Below are 21,366 nucleotides of genomic sequence, written 5' to 3'. Positions count from 1 at the left end.
ATGTTTTGCCGTTCTTTTTGAATATAAGAAATATATTAGACAATTGCCAATCTAGTGGTACCATTCCAGTGTCATTGACTTTCTCTTAATTATCCACAATGCATCATTAATGTCTTCCCTAAATCTCTCTGAAATCTTGGATAAACAGTATATCTCTCTATGGATTTGTCTGTTTTGGTACTCTTCCTCAATTTCGAGCCATCTTCATCGTCATCTTTGACAATTTCTATCATTTCTCTATCTGTCTCATGCGGATGTAAAGATTTTTTTTAAAACTGTATGTACGTCTTCTTTTCAGCTTTCTTTCCAAATACTCCTTTACTCTCTGAGCATCCTTTTAAAAACTTGTTCCATTCATCGAAGTGAGCCTCAGGTCCTTATTCTCTGCACCATTTGTATATGTTTATTTCAAATGTTTATTTGATCTCCTTTTTCGTGTATTTGTTCATCTATTTAGAATTTAGAATCATGTAGTTAGTCTGAGTTTATTGGTATTTAATTACTTTTGTCCTATGTGCTCAGTATAATGTGTTTCAGGTATTCCAGTTGTTTTTTTTTACGTAAGTGAGATAAGAACATTAGAAATAGGAGCTGGTGTTGGCTATGTGGTCCCTCAAGCCTGTCCTGCCATCCAAAAATCTATCTATTTCCTTTTCCCAATACTTTCAGTGATCTAGCCTCTAAAACTTCCGGGAGTAGAAAATCCCACACATTCACTACCCTCTGGGAGTTTTAAATGAGTGCCCCCTTTTTCTGTAACTTTGTCCTCTGGTTTGAGATTTCCTCACTAGTGGAAACATCTTCACAATATCTGCTCTGTGAAAGCCCCTCAGAGACTTGTATGTTTCAGATCACCCCTCTTTCTCCTACAGAACCGTCTATAAAGCCAAACAATCTCACAAGCCCCACCCCAATTTATTTATTATAGTTACTCTCTCATTTAAAAAAAAACTTCTTTAAAATTATGCATCAGGATTTAAGTCTTAGGTATTTAAAACTCACAGATCCTGTCAACATTATCATTCTGAGGTGAGTTCCTTTACATCTTCTGGATCACTAACAAGTTACAGATTAAGATAAACACTGCCTCCTTGATGCACTCGGGCAGGAATCAGTGCATATAGAAAATCATCATCTGCTTCATCTATCAGTTCTGACTTTAAAACTAGTTTGGCTTTCTTAGTCTAATAAAAGGTTGATGCTTCTCCTTAAAATAACTTGTCTGTCCTTCCAAAACCTTCATAGGGTAAATTACCCTCTAACATGACCTCCTGGCATTGATCACATACCCCTACTGTTAGCTTCAATGTATTTTTGTTTTTATACAAGTAGTTAATCTTATATGTTTCTACTTCAGAAAGATCAGCTTTTATCTCACATTTACAGGACTACGTTATTACCCTAAATATTGCCCTATCAATTTGTATATGGGCTTATAATGCAGCTATCTTTTTAATCATGTAGTACACTAAAGGACTGAGAGATCGTTTATTTTAGACCAGTTATTATAAATGGAGGATGGTAAGGAGTGATAATAATAAATAAAACTGCAGTATATTGCATACACCAGAGGAAGACACTGAAGTTCTAATAACAGCACAAAATTCATCTCCATATGCCTGTTCCTGTGAGTTACATTTTGATACGTAACGTTTTTAATGATTACAATATGTTATGTTGATGCAGCTGGTAGCACAGTGATCTCTAAGTCAGAAGACTATGGGTTCAAATGTCACTCCAGGACATAAGCAGAAGTATCCTTACTGACACACTGGTTTAATTCTGAGAAAGGAAAAGAAACTCATTATAGTCCTCATGGTGACTTTAGGCCAAGGGTCAGTACCCCTCAGGCAAGAAGTCAGGTTGAGAAGACAGGGCCTTCATTGTAACTTCATTGTAATTCTGTGCTGTTTGTGTAATTTTGCATTATACACCAACCATCCAGCTAAATAAGCTAAGCAATCCCACCTCCCACCATGCTGAGAGAGTACTGCACTACTGGTGTTGCTATTTCTCTGGTGGGCTGTTAAACCAAGGCAACTCTCTTTAGGTTGGACGTGAAAGATGCCATGACACTATTTTGAATAGGAGCGTGGACAGATTTCCTGCTCATTTTCTTTTTGGCTGCACAGGCTGCCGATGTCCACACACTATAGTGGCTTCTGGAAGCAGAAGTGAATGCCACGGGAACGTTAAGCTTAGCCAATACCCTGGTCAATATTATTCACTCAACCTCGAACACAAAACAGAGGTCCTTATCATGTTTCCACTTGTAGCTGTTTGTTGTGCACAAACTGACAGTGTTTCTTACATTGCAAAGTGACTATACTATATTTCAGTGGCTGTAAAGTTCTTTGGGCCATTCTAGTATTATTTTATTCTACTTTCTTCCAATTGAAATGCTAACACCAACATTTTCACAATGAAGAGAACAATATAACTTTCAAGTTATTATCTGTGATAAAACTGGATGGCATTATGTAACATTCTTCAATTCAACGTATCAAGAGACATTAACCTATATTTGAAAGGAAGGCTTGAAAAAATAACTTGCCTTTTTATTGTCATACATGACCTGAGGATGTTCCAAAGTACTTTCCAGTCAATTAAGTACTAATGATGTGTAGTCACTGTTTCAATGTAGGAACAATTACAATAGCTTCAACAATTTTTAAAGACTTCATGACTATATTTTACACTTTTACACACTTTTGCCATGCAAAAATTCACGTGGGAGCTTAGCCAGATGACATTATAACTTATGCTCAGTTTCAGCCTCATTCATTTAGATCAATGTCTGAACCATTAGCCTTTTTGAAACTGTTGGTTAGCTTTTTCTAGTTCTCAATTGTACTGATACCAGAATCTGGGTATCTGTCAGATTGTCAATTGATAGCACTCTTTCCTGGGAGACAGAAGTTGAAGTTCCAATATGGACTAAAGTCACTAACTCTGATAAGTGCAAGAAGCTCATAGACTTTGTCATTAAGGAAGAGATCATACGTCAATTCCTCCGCTAATTGAAGCAATCTTTTCCTAATGGCATGTTTGGACTTCACATTTTTCTCTAGTTTTTTCCAATCCCCTTTTATTCCTCATGAGATTATCGTTGTCATGTTTCATTGTCCATGAAACACAACTTCTGCTTTTTATCTAATGTTTATTCCTACTAAACTGCAGACAATGCATCTTATCATCTTGATCAAAGGCTAACTGTTAATGTAATGCCTCCATCTCCTCAGGTTCTTTTTCACTCTCTATCAAATGTGCCTCTATCAATCATCCCCTTATAAGCCATCCTTGACAATTCTATCTTTTCATCTCATCCCAAATGCCCTTTCCTCTCCAAAGTCCTGGAAGATGTCAAAGACAAATTCACATTTATCTCTTCCAAAACTCCATGTTAGCTTAAACTCTTCAGAGATGTGTCTACCTATTCTGTAAGACCACAACATACAAGGGTAGAATCAGACCATTCGGCCATCAAGTCTGCTCTGCCATTCAACCATGGCTGATATGATTCTAAGCCCCATTCTGTTGCCTTTTTCCCATAATCCCTAATGGGGTGGCATGGTGACGGCTCAGTGGTTAGCACTGCAGCCTCACAGCACCAGGGACCTGGGTTCGATTCCAGCCTCGGGTCACTGTCTGTGCAGAGTTTGCACATTCTCCCCGTGTCTGCGTGGGTTTTCTCCGGGTGCTCTGGTTTCCTCCCACAGTCCAAAGATGTGCAGACTAGGTGGATTGGCCATGCTAAATTGCCCATAGTGTTCAAGGGTGTGTGGACTTGGTGGGCTGAAGGGCCTGTTTCTACACTGTAGGGAATCTAATCTAAAACCCCTTACTCCCCTTATGGCAATCAGCTGAATCAAATTCACTAAATATCTCTGGGATTGTGATGTGCATCTTTCCTTACTCTGCTCAAATGTTTTATACCTTTGACATATCAAACTACCCTTTTCATTTGATTTTACGTTATTGGTCTATTCCCTCATTGGCTTCATCCTTGCCAGTATCTCTAACTTCATCTAGCAGGTCAAATCTGAGAACATTCTTGCAATCATGATCTGTTGCCTAGCCTCCATTCCTAAATCCACCGTTCATGGCTGTGTCTTCATCCTTAAATTCGTAACCAAATTCTGCAATACCATACCTAAATCTCCCCAACTCTTTTTCCTCACACAGGATCCTCTTTACAAATATACCATTACACAAGCTCTAGACACCCAAGTCTCTGTTATCTATGTTAATTTTTCCCTCATGAATCCCCTTGGACTGGTATTTTATATGAAAGATGCCTCATATGTGCAACATTTCTAAATTTGCCTTAACAGGGTGTGAAGAAAATCACATCAGCCTCCAAATTTATTTGGCAACAAAGGATTAAAAAATTACTGACTGCATTATCACTGATGTATTGAGCAATATTTATACCTCTGTCAACATGACAAAATTCATAATTGGTTAATATGACAAAGGTGTATATAGGAGCTTGCTGTGCTTAAATTTGTTTCTGCATTGTCTGCAATACAACATAAGGACAGCAGATACATGAGAACACCACTGCCTGCAAGTTTCCCTCCTAACCATTCACCATCCTGCTGTACATATATTGCTGTTCCTTCAATGTCATTGGGTTAATATCCTGAATCTCCCTCCCTGGTTATATTGTTTGTCTAACTATACCACATGAACTGCAGTGGCTCAACAGACAGCTAACCACCGCTTTCTCACAGGCAACTAGGCATGGACAATATATGCTGGCCACCAACTATCATCCACATCCCACGAGTGAATAATAAAAAACTGCAAAATTAATTCATTACTCGCAAAGAGGTTTGGGATGTCCTACTGTTTGGAAAGTGCTATATTTTTGTGTGATGATAAGGCACAGAAGGCCATTTGATCCTTCATGCCCTTTCTATCATTCCAGTCTTTTACACAACGATAAAGCACATTACACCATCATAACATTCTTAAAAAGAGAGACTTGCATTTGTATAATTCTGTTACTATTCACAACCACCAGTTATCTCAAGTCGCTTTGCTTTAAAAAGCTAAGGAACAACCTATGGTCCCAAAAGGCATTAAATTAATTCAAGGGCATAAAATTGAGTGACAAAGCACAGAAGGAGGCCATTCAGTTCAGCATGCCTGCTCCATCATTCTAACAAATATGAGGCAATAAAGGCAATATAATCTATTTATGTTAGTGGCCGATCACCGAAACTAGAAAGCAGGTCTAGCAGCACAATGGTTCACACTTCTGCCTCACAGAACCAAGGAACTAGTGTGATTCCAGCCTTGAGTGGCAGTGTGTGTGTGTGGAGTTTGCACATTCACCCATTTTTCTGCCAGATGCTCCAGTTTCCTCCCATAGTCCAAAGGTGTGCAGGTTAGGTGGATTGGCTACGCTAAATTGCCTACAGTCTCCAGGGATGTGCAAGCTAGACGGATTAGCCATGGGGAATGCAGGGTTACGCTTGGGCAGATGGTGTGGACTTGCAGGGCCAAATGGCCTGCTTCTGTACTCTAGAGATTCTATGATTCAAATGAAATTAAACAGTTATTTATATATACAATTCATTCATGGAATATGGGCTTCACTGGCTGGGCCAGCCTTTATTGCCCATCACTAATTGCCCTTGAGATGATTGTACATATCGTGTTCCACTGCAGTCCACGTGCTGTGGATAGACCCACAACATGTTAAGGAAGGAATTCCAGGATTTTGACCGCGTGATAGTGAAGAAACAGCGATATACTTCCAAGTCAGGGCCTTGTAGTGCTGTAGGTATTGGCCCTACCTCTTGGATAGCTTTATGTTCAATTGCCAGCTGCCCTGAAGGAATAACTTTATATATTTATTTGTTATACCTATGACAGGACATCATTTGTGTGTATATTACAAGTGTCGGGTTCAATTGAGGCATTCAGACTTGTTTCCTTTGTCTTCCAGTCCAGAGCCAGAGGACACAACATCAAAGTGGTTATCCATTTAAGACAGATAGGAGGTGAAAAAGATAGATTCAACGTTTCAGATCTGGTGACCCTTCCTCAGTTCTGACCAGACCAGAAACCTTAACTTGTATTTTCCTTCACAGATGCTACCAAACTTCTTTATTGTTCCTGATTTACAGCATCCTCAGTTCTTTTGGTTTTTAAGACAGGAGGAGGAATGTATTGTCTCAGAATGGTAAATGTATGGAATTCTTTAGTATTCAGGTCTGTAGAGGTTGGATCACTTAAGTATATGCAAAGTTGAAATAGATTGATGTTTAATCACAAAAGGTTGTGGGGGGAGAAAAGTGAAACTGAAGATCAGAGCATTTTTGATCAACTGGCCCAGAAATGTTAATACACACCTCAGCAGCAGGTGGGTGTTGAGTCTTTTCCCTGGACGGTCAGAAGCTGAGGGGTGACCTTGTAAAGGTCTATAAAAATATGAGGGGCATGGATAGGGTGAATTGTCAAGGACCTACCCGGGACACCTAATCCAGAGATAGGGACACTCCAACGACCCCTGCTGGAGTTGAGGAATATCTGATCATCAAAGATCTGGTTGAGAAGCCTGCAGATTGGATGGGCAGAGTGGCCTGCATCTACCAATCCGTCTTTTATGGTTACCCTGAAAGGAAGATTTTACGAGCTGGGGAAGATGTAGGCGGTTTGGGAGGCTGGATGATGGAAGCACGGCCGGCAAAAACAGAAATTGTTGGAAAAACTCTGCGGTCACAGCAGCACCTGTGGACAGAAATCAAGAGTTAACGTTTCGGGTGCAGTGGTCCTGCTTCGGAAGCCGAGAGTTTGTCACTGATTTCCAGCGTCTGCGGTTTTATTTTCTTTTTTAAAAAGGAGAAAAAGCGCGGAAAGACAAAAGAGAAAAGCAATTGTCGGCCGAGGCGCAAAAAAAATACAAAACCCTAGAAATTGTCCGCCGACGGTAAAGAGCTATTCTATCCATTTCTCAACAAAGTCAAGCACCGACCTGTGCCGAGGGAGGCCGAGCTAACGTTTCCAGTTCAGTGACCCTTCAACTGACGGGGGTGGAAAAGGAAGAGGCCGTTCAGCCCCTCGCGTCACGTCAGCCCCTCGCGCCAACTCATCAGACAATTGGGTCTTGTGTTCGCCACGCGAGGTGTGGGGGGGTGGTGGAGGAAGCAGGTCCGTGTCGAATGTGCCGTTCGGAGTAGAGCGCGACGCGTGCGGTGAGGGGCAGAGACCAGCGAAAGGAGTAGGGGAAAGAAACAGTTGGAGGAGGAGCAGCAGATCAGGCCCGGGTGTGTCGAATCAGCTGCCGCCAGTCGGGTAAACGCAGGACGCAGGCGCAGTGCCACCTCCCCGTCTGCCTGTCTGTCTCTCCCTCTCCCTCTCTCTTCCCCCCCCCCGCCCCCACACCCACCCCCTCGTTCAATGGACGAAAAGTGCGGCCGCGAGCAGCCCTCAGCTCCCGCTCCTCTCACCAATGGAGACGCCCAACAGCAGCAGGCCGCCGGCGACCTAATCACCAAAGTAAGCGATGTCTCAGACGGTCAGAAAACGAAGAAAAAGAAGAAGAAAGCAGGTGAGAGCGCAACCGAAGATCTTATCAACCGGTGTAAATGTTATTGACGGGGAGAGGTTACGTAAAAAAAATGTCGGTTGATGATGGTGGTGGGGGCTGCGGGGGTGGGAGGGGGTGTAGGTTTGCAGCCGCGGATCGTGGTGACCTTGGTGGCTTCAGTTACACTCTTTAGGCCCCTGAAGGCCGTGCCGGATCTAATATTCCCACCACCACCACCACCTCCTCCGCCTCTTCTTGGTAACCGTGTCGCCGTCTGTCTCGTCTTTCCTTCCACCTCCTCCTTCACTCACAGCCTCTTTTCTGAGGGAATGAGGCGCGGTGCCGCTGGGGGAGAGGGGAGACGGTTGGCGGTCTTTTGCTCTATTTCTGCCGGCGTGAGTCGGGGCGGGCAGGCCGCAGGCCCCGGCCTGTGGATGGTGGTGATGGTGGTAGTGTTGGTGGCGGCGATGATGATGATGCCGGCTCACTGGAATGTTCTTCAGCTGCCATTTCCTGTCCGCCATGTTGGAGGAGACCCACACACACTCACTCCGTGTGTCTCTCTGCCTCCCCTTGGAGTTGGATGGTCAACGTTTTAAACAACAGCCCCCCACCACCCTGATGTACGTCACGCAAACGGGAGGAGGTTGCATTGTTGCTGAGCTTTTTAAAGAAAAGAAAAAAGATCTTTATAAATAGTTATCCCACTCTCCTGCGTGCGCGCGCACACATGAGTATTAACCGGGAAAGACAGGGAGTGTTGCTAGCGGCCCCTTCCTCGCCTCGTCTATTTATCCGCTCCAGCGTTAGACTTTTCTTTCCCTTTTCCCCACCCCACGTTTTTCTTCTTGACTTCAAGGGTAATCTCGTCCTCGACGGTTAATGTCTTCCAGATTCTTCTCGATGCTTCATCTCTTTCCTTAACCACCCCCCCCGCCCCGCTCCTTTCTCAATCAGGGTTGGTTTCATAAAGCGAAACATTGCTTACACAATTTGCTGTCTTCCCCCACCCCACGCCCGCTATTGAAGGAAAATATGTATTCGTGATTTTTTTTGGAAGGGTCCATTATTTGGCAGGTGCAGTATAGACTTTGCAACGTGGGAAAGTCGATGAGGGGTCCAGTTACAAGCGGGATTATCGAACACTTTGAAAACCTTAAATTATCGCAAATACTTAATTTTAGGACAAATGTTACAGTATATCAACAGCATCTTTGGGCCTTGCCAGGGACTACTCCAGGTAAAAGAGCCCTTACGCAAAAGACAGGCAGAAAGCGTAGCATTGACAAAATAACCTGATGTAACTTGTTTGATTTACGTTAAGGATCGAATAGCTTTGATTTCAGAAATCTTTAGTACGTTTTTGTGTCTTTAGATGCATTGAATTAAATGTCTAGATCAGTCATATGTTTGTCATTAAGTGTAAGGTTGAACTAGTACTTCTTACAAGCTGGGTTTAAATATGCTTGCAGTATGTTGTGTGTATGGGTGTACTTTCAAAAATATGTGAAATTGAGTATCCAGTGATGTAAGAAGTATTCCAAATCTGTAGTTTATCATAAATGTTTGAATGCTGGAAAATATGGAATTAAATAATTAAACTTTAAATTAGCCTTCAAGATATCCAGCATGTCCACTATAATAATTTGCACAGAACATTGTCTTAATTTCAAACACTTGCGAAGGAGATCCAAGGGATTGGTGGTATCGTGAAGAAACTTTTATTTAAGCACTTACTATTAATTGTTGAACTGTTTATATCTAGTTAGGTATTTGCCATTATTATAATTAGCCTGTGTGAAAAGAGGTCTTCCATCTATGTGGGGCTTGCTGTTGCTGCAATTTATGAAAGTAATCTCTTAGCTTTGACAATGATATTGAGTTTGTTCCATCAGTGTGAATTTCAAAATCATAATTTTTAAATTTGTGTAAATAGGCAAATAATCCCCTTTCTGTTCCTTTAAATTAGGTGTTGTTCAGCTGTAAATATATTTGTTCAAAACTTTGCTATTCCTTTCCAAATGGTTTTATGGCTTAAGCTCAAAAATTGTTCCATATCAATGCTGCATAGTATCCTGCATATGAGCAATGACTGTCAATTTAGAAGTTCGGTTTCAGGACTCTGCTTTATGTAGGAGTTCATTGAGATGGTTCTGAAATTAATTAAAGACCACAAAATATATTTTGTTAACAATTTTCTTGATGTACTGGAATCAAATCAACCACAAGTGAATCAGGACATGCTACTATTGTAAACGTGTAGGTTTCTTTATGTTGTTGTCTTGAATGTTTTTGAACGTGGCTGAGACAAGGGCACTTTATCTCAGCTTAATGTTGCTGAAACCCTTATCCATGTTTTTTGACCCCTATGCTACCTTGGGTAATCCTGGTTGGTCTTCCATGCTCTACCCTTTATGAATTTGAAAATAATCCAAAACTTTGCCCATGTACCAAGTCCTGTAGATCCTTCCCCTGCTAACCTGCTGTTTGGCTCCTGATCAATCTATTATTTGCAACCATGCTTTCAAATCTGCCTCTGCAACCCTACCACTCAAACATCTGGCTTCCTGAGTCTTCTGATTGTAATAACTTCATCCTTGCTTGCCAAGGCTCAGCTCTAGAACTTTGTAAGTATCTCTGCCTTTCTTTTGGTCCTCTGGATTTAAGCGTCAATATCTTTTTGGCTAAGCTATTGGCCATCTTTGTCTTAGTGTGGGAATTTAATATATTGTGTTGTGAAGCAGTCTTGGTCACTTACTTTTGTTTCAGATGTTATTGAAGTGCAAATTTTAATTTGGGCATCTGGGCATTTGTCCAGAACTAAAACATCAAAGTATAGATAAAAATGCTGCTTTTGCCTCTTTATTTGATTGTTTGGCTTAAAAATAAAATCAACTGCATCTTGTTTATTTGCACCACTTTTTGAACTTCTCTAATTCTATGTCATTGGGTGAGTAAAATCATGATAGTTCTTCACTTGCGTTAAATAACTCTTGAGCTGCTCTGAATTGGATATGAGTTTATTCAGGGCAGGAAAGAGCCCAGAGAAATTTCTGGTGAAATTCTGGAAAAAAATTGTTTCATATCAATGCTGCTGCTTGAAGTTTGCTCTGTACTTGCCTTGAAGTGGCACTTTTATTGCAGTAATAGCTTTACTTGAATAAAATTGCACAACTGAAGTACAACATTTTCTTGAAATAGAATGTGTTTGTTCAGTTTTCCACTGCTGAATTTCTTTTTTGTAAATCATTTAGCTTATTTTGCCTTTTTTAAAGGTTATTTGAACCATGATTTGCTTTTTTTTGAGGCTTTCATAATTCACTTGTGGAGCATCTCAATTTCATATTACATTATAGGTCCAACAGAGTCATACAGCTCCAACAGTCTCTTTGGTCCAACTTGTCCATGCCAACCAGAAGTTCCAATCTGACCTAGTCCCATTTGCCAGCATTTGGCCCATTCCTCAACCATTCCTATTCATATGCCTATCTAAATGCCTTTTAAATGTTGTAATCATACCTGCCTCCATAATTTTTCTCTGGACGTTTGTTCCATGGATGAAGAATCTACTCTTCAGGTACTTTTTAAATCTTTCCCCTCTTACCGTAAACCTATGCCCTCTAGTTTTGAACTCCCCTATCCTAGGAAAAAACCTTGGCTATTTACTCTATATGAAGTATGGTTAGTAAGTTTGCAGATGGCACCAAAATAGGCATGTAGTTGACAGTGAAGAAGATTATCCAAGTACAACGGTACCTTGATCATATGGGCCAATGGGCTGAGGTGTGGTAGATGGAGTTTAATTTAGGTAAATGTGATGTTTTGCATTTTGGCCCTCTGTGTTGTCAAACAGAGAACAGGGGGTACAGGTGCATAGTTTCATGAAAATGGATTTTTAAATTATTTCTCTAATCATCCTGTTCCGAGACGTAATTACATCCAAGGAGCAGGCATGGCTAGAACCTGAATTTCTTGGTCCAGGGGTAGGGACAGTATCACAGTGCCGCAAGGTAGATGAAAGTTTAATAAATAAAATGCTTCAAAGTTGCACGATGATTTTGTTGGGTGATTTTAAATAGCATCCAAAAGAAATTGATTACTTTTACGGTGCCAGAAACCTGGGTTTCAATCCAGCCTTGGGCAGCTGTCTGAACTTTCCCAATATGGATCACTTTGGAAATTAAGTCATTCGTAATAGTTAATCTTAAATAATTTTAACTGTTGTGAAATGACAAGCATTATCTTTATGCCGCATAGCGACTTGCTGTCCGCTTGCTTTTGATAAAGTAGTTCCATTGTCTGTTGCTTCTGAAAAGTTTTGTGATGGGTTAAATTTCCTGTACTGGTAGACATGTAGTAAAGTAATTTGATGAAATTGGATTAGCAAAAAAGTGTTTGATCTTGGTGAATAAAAACAGAATAGTTTGGATGCTGGAAATTTGAAACACAATCAAATGGTCTGGAAGCTTCTGTGGATAGAGAAATATAGTTAGTTTTGAGTCTGATATGACTCTCCAGAGCAGAGGTTTGTATTACATTGTAATTGCACCACCAGTTTAATGCGTCATAGTTAAGTTTCCAGCCTGTTTTATTTACATGCTATTGCATGCTTTCACTTTTTTTGTTCAAGGAAGTAGCACCAGAGAATCTTTAAGTACTAAGTCGAAGATTCATACAACCCCTACTGTACAAGTAGAAGCTATTTAGCCCATCTTTTCAGTCTGCACTAACCCTCTGAAGAGCATCCGACTCTATCTCCATAATCCCATGTTTACCACGCTTAACCAACCTGGCCTGTACATTCTCCATGGTGGCTGAGTAGGCAGCATTCAGGCTCCTGTGCGAGAAATTGTCCTTTTGTCTGCATTTTTGTTTTGCCCTCTACCCTTTTCTTTTCTTTTGCCATCAAATGTGCCTGATAAAGAGCTCTTCAGCAGGAGGTGGCTTCAGTGGGCTCTGGAGCTGCGATGGCAGTTTGAGCACCGCATGGCTGCAAAGATGATCAATCAGCCTGTGAAACCTAGAGTGTGACTCTCCTTTCAGCATGGTGAGAGCTTGAAAGCCGGGAGCACGCTAGGTGACGTGGCATGGGCTGGTGTAGCCTGAAGCAGGACACCCTCTTGGTGGCATGGTGTGAGCTGGTTTAGCCGAGAATGGGATACTGTCTCAGCAGCATGCCGTGGGCTGGTGTAGTCCAAAGCAGGACGTGTGCTCAGTGGCGTGGTGTGAGCTGGTGTAGCCTGAAGCAGGGTGCTTTCTCTGTGGCATGGCATGACCTGGGAAGCCTGGAGCAGGACTCTTAACAGCAGTATGCTGTAGCAGTGGAGAAGGAAAAGTTGGACTCTCCATTGAGTTATCTTTTTCTAATTTTATCCTGTGAAAAACGCTTATGTACGAACGACAGTACATGCTTTACACTCATTTTGAATGCACGTGACAATGAAGCACATTCAAATCTCTGAACCCGACCAGGCAATTCAGCACAACTAATCCATCTAAGCTGCACACTTTGGACTGTGGAGGAAACTGGAGCACCCAGAAGAAATTCTCTCAGACCCTGGGAGAATATGCAGACTCTACGCTGTCACCAAAGCTGGAATTGAACCTGGGTCCCTGGCACTGTGAGGCAGCAGTGCTCATCATTGAGCCAACCTGCTGCCCCGCCGATTTAAAAAATCTGGCGCTGTACAGACTGAGCTATCCAGACTCATTCCTGCATCAGTTGCTGACTTCACAAAACATGTGCTGCTGCTAATATCAAGAGATTTGGTCCATTTTTAAGTTTTCATGCTTGATTACTCTGCACACAAATAGATAATTTAAATAGAAGAAATGAAGAACAATGATCATGTATTAGATCACTGTGGAGGCCATGGCTGATTGTGCATATAACTTAACATACCTGCTTATTTTCAGTGTATGGCCTAATATGGGGTCTCTAAGTCATAAGTACCATGCCAACCTTTACTTTCCATGGAAGGCACGCTAATGTGGCAGAGAGAGAGCTTCGTTCAACAACCAGTTTGCACTGTACTTGATCAATTGCTTGATGAAAAGGGAAAATATGTATCCTGTGTTTCACGTGCTGTTGTGCACAACAGATTTTAAGTAGGGACGAACTCATGAAACTTGCATGTTCTGACCAAACCGCAGCTATTAGTGTCGCAATCTTTTTTTAAAGTTGCATTCTTCATTATGTACTCCACTCCCTGGAGAACCTGTAGTACTCACTCAGAAATTCATCAGAGTCTGAAGCTGCTGAGTGAGATGAAGATCTGTTGACGGCAAGTGGGAACAAACTAATAACTAAAAGTGTGTCAGAGTTTACTTACGGTGCTAGATTTTGAACAGTACCTGACTGTCTCAGACTGGAAGTTATAACATCTAAAGTTGAGAAGTATTTTGAATGAAAAGGCAGTCTCCATTGGGCCCAAAATGACTAGAGAATCCTTTTGCTGTTTGATTAAACTTTTCCTAATCCCAATTATGTTGACTCTGAATAAGACTGCTAAATTGTATGCTGAAAGCTTGCATGTACAAATAGTTGCATTCCCCTGTAAAATTAATTTGGATAGCATGAGCATTGCAACCCTTGGACAATATAGTAGAGTATGCCTAACCTGTGATTCCAGTGTGCTCATCCATAGGTGAAAAGATTGGTTAATGGGGATTCTTACACTATGTATTGAAATGATCATTTGTATGTTTGGCTTAAATATTCCATTGTGAAGGATCTAGATTCTTCATTACTAGATTGCATTCCATTTTCTTAAGTTTTCTATTATTTAAATTCTTTTTAGAAAAGTACATGAAGTCCCAAACTGAACTAATAAGCCTGTTCTCTTTTAATGAAAAATTAATTGAGGAAATAGGATTTTAGTTCATATAATGTACCTGCCTCTTCGGATCTTTTAAAACGTTTCACTGCGAATTTAATTATTTCTGAAGTGTAGTTTCTGCGTGCACAACAGTTACATAGAACATTACAGCACAGTACAGGCCCTTCCGCCCTCGTTGTGCCGACCTGTCATACCAATCTGAAGCCCTTCTAACCTACACTATTCCATGTACGTCCATATGCTTATCCAATGACGACTTAAATGTACCTAAAGTTGGTGAATCTACTACTGCTGCAGGCAAAACGTTCCATTCCCTTACTACTCTCTGAGTAAAGAAACTACCTCTGACATCTGTCCTATATCTTTCACCCCTCAATTTAAAGCTATGCCCCCTCGTGCTTGCCGTCACCATCCTAGGAAAAAGGCTCTCCCTATCCACCCTATCTAACCTTTTGATTATTTTATATGTTTCAATTAAGTCACCTCTCAACCGCCTTCTATCTAATGAAAACAGCCTCAAGTCCCTCAGCCTTTCCTTGTAAGACCTTCCCTCCATACCAGGCAACATTCTAGTAAATCTCCTCTGCACCCTTTCCAAAGCTTCCGCATCCTTCTTATAATGCGGTGACCAGAACTGTACACAATACTCCAAGTGCAGCCGCACCAGAGTTTTGTACCATGAGAATCAGTGATCGGCTAGTGCAGCACTAAAATTTCAGCATGATTTGAACATGTAACATCAATGATAGCACTACCACCACTGATCCAAGCTGATCATGCTGGAGATAAAGGGTCGATATTCAAACAGCAAACTTCCTGATTTCAATCGAGGTCCAACTACTTTTACATCTTTCTATCTCCAAATTCATATTGCTGAGCTTCCTCCGTATCAGCAATAGGCACTTAGAGTATAACCATGCAGGAATTGAACCCGTGCTATTGACAGTGTTCTCTATCACAAAGCTGCCATGTAGAAATATTTGTCAAACATTAACTTGTGGCCTTAATTGCCTAGAGTTCTTGATGTAAAATTTTGCAACTGCAACTTAATTTAAAACAAAAATTAAGGTCTAACCTTTTCTCATTTCAGGTTTTGAAGAATTAAATGGTGATGCTGGATCAGAAGACGAGGTTGAACTTGCAGCAAGCCAGGAAGCTGAAGACGTAAATTTGATTTCTTCCAGTGCACCTAATGGCAGGAAGCAGTTTTTAGACACTAACTTCAACCCCAGGCACACAACAAAAACTATTGCCTATAGCCGAGTGGGTAATAAAACAAAGAATTATAATCACAAAAACAGTATGGACAAAAAGAATGACAAAGTCTTTGACAATAAGTCTAGGGATAGCAGATCAATTGAAAAGAAGGAGGCATTGTCATTTCTCAACGGTGTTATAACTAGCAGCTCTGGGTACATTACAAATGGATTTTCTGTCAAGAATTCAGCAGACAATGATGGTAGTGGATCTGAGAGTGGTTATACCACACCGAAGAAACGTAAAGGCAGGAGGAATAGTGACAAAAGTATTGAGAACTTAAATTTATTTCAAGACAAAATCATGCAGCACGAGGGGAACCCAAGTCCCCCAAAATTGGATCTTGAGAATGCCAAACATGAGGTATCTGAGCAAAAGACGAGTCGTCTAGAAAATGCTAAGCCCAGTGGTAGGTATGAACTCTCAGCAGTTAGTCCAGTCACAGCTCGAGCGAAGGTGGGAACTAGTGAAACTCAACGAAAGAACTCTGATGGGAAACCTAGTGGTGGTAAAAAATTTGAAGACCGGCCTAAATCAAAGTCAGCATCTGTAACTTCAAAGGAAGACTCTTGGACACTATTTAAACCACCTCCAGTCTTCCCAGTGGACAACAGTAGTGCAAAAATTGTTCCCAAGATTAGTTATGCAAGTAAAGTTAAAGAGAACCTCAACAAATCACCCTCAAATCAGTCATTGGCTGTGGACACTCAGGCACAAGCTTTAGGTCGTTTGTCACAGGTTCCCATGTCTGCTGTGAAAGCTGTCACCTCATCTAGCTTCTCTAATGGTTTGGCTTCAGGAGTGACTGATGGGCATATTGCTGTTTCAGGAGTCCAGACAGTTACTGCTGCTAATACTGTAGTGCCTGCCTCATCTGGGAGTGAGACCTCTGTGTCCCCTGATGGCTCAGACCCAATGGCCATGGAACAAAGAAAGCAGGGTCTCTTTTTCTACCCTTCAAATATGCAATCTGTGCTTCCTAGCACGAAGCCGGTGGAACTGCCATCACAGACAACTCAACAAAACCTGGGGGATATTTTCCAGAACCAATGGGGATTATCTTTTATAAATGAGCCAAGTGCTGGTCCTGAGCTGGCCACCGCAAGATCTGTGGACAACCCACCTCCAGAGGTTACGTTTCAAACTGAATGTGCTGCCTCTTTGGTTTCACAGGGTGCTGAACTGCTTTCAACAGGATCTGAAATTCCTGTGTTTCCAAAGGCTTATGAATTAGACAAACGGACTAGCCCTCAGGTTCTCAGCAGTGTCATGAAGACTGCCACAGTGGCTGCTGGTGTTTCTGCTGAGGGCATGGCCTTGCCTATGGAACCACATGTTAGTGAACTGCAAAAGATGGCTGCTACAAGCCAAAGTGCAATAGTTTTTGTCCCAAAAGACTTTGGGAGTGAAACACCACAACAAGCCTCTTCTACCAATGCTTTGGTGCCATCAGCCAAAGAACACCCAAGGTACCACAGAGGCTTTGACAGAAAAGACAGCTTTGGGTCATTTGACTTGAAATCTGCTGTTATGTATCACACTAAAGGTAATATTTTAATGGAGGTTGCACACACATGAAATTGGATTTTTACAATACATCCACTTTCCGGATCACAACATTAACAGGATTTCTCCTAAGCTTACTGAGCTTTGAACATTCATTCTTGGCAAAAATTATCCTCTTACAGCGTGAATTTCAAGTTTTTTGGCACGACTATGATGTGATTGGGTATTTGGCTAGTCCGATTACATATGTAGCTGTAATGATCTTGGTAACTTACTCGGCTGGAAGATAATTCTTATACCATTTTAAATTGTTTGCTTTGAATTGATTTTGCTTTTATCTAAATTATTTCTAACATTGCGGAAACTGCACAAGAGTTAGGATTTTGACAAGGCCAGCATTGAAGTGGTGGTGAGTTAATTTCAATATAATTGTGACCTACAAGGTTATTCCAGAGGACAGTTGAGTCATCTGCAGTGCTGTGTATGAAGTCACCATTTTTTTTGATGAGATCAGGTTATGACACCCTTTGTTTTTATTCTGTGTATTTAATCACCTGAATAAAATTTCTCCTGTCCTTTTGCTGTACTTTGAACCCATGCTTCTGGATTCATTCTCCAGTAACTTAGTCATTTTACTCTCCTATCCTCTTCCACCATTTAAATTCTGGTTTTAGTTTCATTTGATTTGGCTTTAACTAATTTATTTTTGACATTGCTAATCATAATGTATGGAATGCCCAAGGAACAGGTCAAGGTGATTTTGTCCAAGCCTGCTGTTCAGCCTTGATTTGCCAGGCCTTGAACACTTTATAATTAGAGTATATGCACATCTAGCACTGCTGCAGTAAATGGATTAATACAACCTTAAGTTAAAGCAGTTAGGCACCAGTTTTAGAAATGGGTTTATTCAGGTGTTTCTGTTTCCAAAAATGAATTCTCCAACTTGAGTCTGGATGAATATCTGGGAAGTTTGTAGAAGAATATGATGGAAGGTTTTATTGGCCAAATTTAATTGTCTGAACAAGATATTGCACATATCTTTCAACCTTAAAAAGTTTGTTCCCTGCCACCAAGCATGTATTTTATTCCTGGCAGCAATTTAATAGCTCTCATAGTGGTGATTTTGAAATGCAAACCAAGTTTTTTTTTGCCTGTTTGGAGTGTAACACTTGAACCTGACCCTTCACATTCTCTATGCTTGTTGCCAGCAGGGAAACATGGTAACAATCAAAAAACTGTTCCCTGTCCTTGCTTTACCTGACGATTATAGACTAAATGTCGTTCTTGTAACCCTCCTAATGAAATCAGTAATAATGGGAACTGCAGATGCTGGAGAATCCAAGATAACAAAGTGTGGAGCTGGATGAACACAGCTGACGTTTCGGGCCTAGACCCTTCATCAGAGGGGGGGGATGGGGAGAGAGTTCTGGAATAAATAGGGAGAGAGGGGGAGGCGGACCGAAGATGGAGAGAAAACAAGATAGGTAGAAAACAAGAGAGGAGAGTATAGGGGAGGGGATAGGTCAGTCCAGGGAAGATGAACAGGTCAAGGAGGCGGGATGATGTGGTAGGTAGGAAATGAAGGTGCGGCTTGAGGTGGGAGGAAGGGATGGGTGAGGGGAAGAACAGGTTAGGGAAGCAGAGACAGGCAGGCTGGGCTGGTTTTGGGATGCAGTGGGGGGAGGGGATGAGCTGGGCTGGTTGTGTGATGCAGTAGGGGAAGGGGAGATTTTGAAGCTTGTGAAGTCCACATCGATACCATTGGGCTGCAGGGTTCCCAAGCGGAATATGAGTTGCTGTTCCTGCAACCTTCGGGTGGCATCATTGTGGCACTGCAGGAGGCCCATGATGGACATGTCGTCTGAGGAATGGGAGGGGTGGGGCGTTGAAATGGTTTGCGACTGGGAGGTGCAGTTGTTTGTTCCGAACCGAGCAGAGGTGTTCTGCAAAGCGGTCCCTAAGCCTCGCTTGGTTTCCCTAATGTAGAGGAAGCCACACTGGGTGCAGTGTATACAATATACCACATTGGCAGATGTGCAGGTGAACCTCTGCTTAATGTGGAATGTCATCTTGGGGCCTGGGATAGGGGTGAAGGAGAAGGTGTGGGGGTAAGTGTAGCACTTGCTGCGGTTGCAGGGGAAGGTGCCGGGTGTGATGGGGTTGGAGGGGAGTGTGGAGCGGACAAGGAAGTCGTGGAGAGAGTGGTCTCCCCAGAAGGCAGACAAGGGTGGGGATGGAAAAATAGCATGGGTGGTGGGGTCGGATCAGTAAGTCGGTGCAATCTTTGAGTTGCAGTTTTGATCCATAACTTGCACCATTTATTTTTTAATACAGTTGTACAAAACAAATCTGTGCTTGTGACTGAGTTTGTGACTAAGCTACATGTTGTGTGGTTTTGAACCTTTTTAATGTAATTAAACATTCCAAGGTAATTTGACAGTTAGAAATGAGTATTGACCATCGCACAGTATTTGTCAAGAAGTTTGGTCCGGATTTAAATCCTCTGTCTCAAAGCAAGAAAATGTAGTGCGAAATAGAAAGGGAGTTTCACAGCTTCTGACCTAGGTAGCTGAAAGTACTGTTGTCTCTAAGCGAAATTGTTGCATTATGGTACATTCAAGAGACGAGAATTAGAAGAATGCAATGATCTGTAAGGACTGTAGGATTGAAGAAAATTAGAGATATTGGAGGTATTTGAAAATAGGGGTGAAGGTTCTAAAATTCAGACATTGTTTGACCAGAAGCCAAAAAGAAGTGTATTAAGATACAGTAGAGTTTTGAATGACTGAATCTGAGGAGGTTAGACTAGCCTAACGGCTATTAAAGCCATGTTGAGAGGATTTTGGCAGCAGCATAGTTCTGGCATGAATGGTGTTATGGAGATGACATCAGGCGATCTTAATGTATAAGTGTCCATGTAGCAGTGAAAAGGAAAACTGCAACAGCTGAATCTCTGCTGTGACAGAAGAGAGGAGGATAGAACAAGGAAGGTGAATCCCACCCAGCTTGGTGCCAGGTATTGAAACAGAATTTCACAGTCAACTATGTCAAAGGGAATCTATTTGGAGAGATTCAAAAAAGTTCACCTAGAGATAGACAAGGATCTAGGAGCTGACCAGCTGTTAAAGGAGTTGAGGGAATGGTGTAGAACTGATCCTCTAAGGACTGAGGAATCCAGGGGTTTTCTTTGCATTCGTTAACAATAAATTTGATCGGCATAATTGGAGTGAGCTTAATTGGGTAACATGAGCCAGAAAGGGAAATCGAGCGGTCAGTACTTTGTCTGGGAACCAGCTACGGTGAGTCAGGCGGTTCACATCATCAAGATTAATCCTGACAGAGAAACTACAGATCCAAATTCAGAACTAGAGAAAGTTGCGGGAAGAATGTAAAATGACAAGCAACATATTTTTATCCTTTTGGATGATCCTTAAAGTTCTAGATGTGCCCAACAATGATCTTAAGTGGCTAACGGTGAATGATTATGCCCATTTCTTACCAAAGAGTAAAAATGAGTATTACGGGGGTTAAACATGGTGGAGAGTTGATGTATGATGGATTAATGCCTACAGCTGAATTTTGGGAATTTGAAAGCATGCAGCTAATGACCTCGAGAGTTTCTCCCTGGGATCAAATACAAAGAATTGAGCTTGAAAGGGGAATGTGGTCAGATCACAATACAAGACAATGGTCAAAGATTGCCTTGACAGTAATCGTCATGATATGGATAGTGTAGGCCTGCAAAATGATAGATAAAGTGTTTGGCTGTGTGTGTAAGAAAGTTCGAACAAAGGACAGTATTTGGGGAAGAAAGTTTGAATTAAAGGGACAGAAAACAAAATGAATTGAGATATAACATTAAATCACTGAGGATGACAATTTGTTCAGTTCAGTATGAAAGGAGAAATACGGTGAGGTGCTCAAAGAAATTTTAGAAAAGGTAGAAAATGCCAAGATGTGGCTTGGAGATGAAGCTGAACCAGTATTAAAATTGCTTTGAACAATGGAAGTATTGAAAGGTCTAGGAAGCCTTGTTTAGGGGTAGCTGTTTGGGTGCATGTGGAAGCTTATCGGATCTTGATTGGAACTTTAAATTATAAAATCTTAAGTTGATTGAATAGTTTGCTGTGATTTGCCCAGTACTAACAATATTGGAATGTTAAGACTGTCCAGGTATGCCAGTTACAACTGATAAATGTATTCTGATCAAGCTTTGAATTG

The 21,366-nt window shown here is 41.4% G+C and overlaps 1 protein-coding gene across 1 annotated transcript in view; it reads left to right on the top strand.

The window, feature by feature from the left end:
- Window positions 1-7,374: 7,374 nt before the first annotated feature.
- Window positions 7,375-21,366, top strand: part of nufip2 (nuclear FMR1 interacting protein 2) — a 32,352-nt gene continuing 18,360 nt past the window's right edge. Inside the window, exons 1-2 of the mRNA XM_048557053.2 lie at window positions 7,375-7,564; window positions 15,473-17,185. Coding sequence (XP_048413010.1) covers window positions 7,414-7,564; window positions 15,473-17,185 — 1,864 coding nt within the window. The 5' untranslated portion in view covers window positions 7,375-7,413. The remainder of the gene's footprint in view (window positions 7,565-15,472; window positions 17,186-21,366) is intronic.

The sequence above is a fragment of the Stegostoma tigrinum genome, chromosome 27 (genome assembly GCF_030684315.1).
Source record: "Stegostoma tigrinum isolate sSteTig4 chromosome 27, sSteTig4.hap1, whole genome shotgun sequence".
NCBI classification, from domain to species: domain Eukaryota; kingdom Metazoa; phylum Chordata; class Chondrichthyes; order Orectolobiformes; family Stegostomatidae; genus Stegostoma; species Stegostoma tigrinum.
This window is presented reverse-complemented; position numbering and strand designations above follow the sequence as displayed.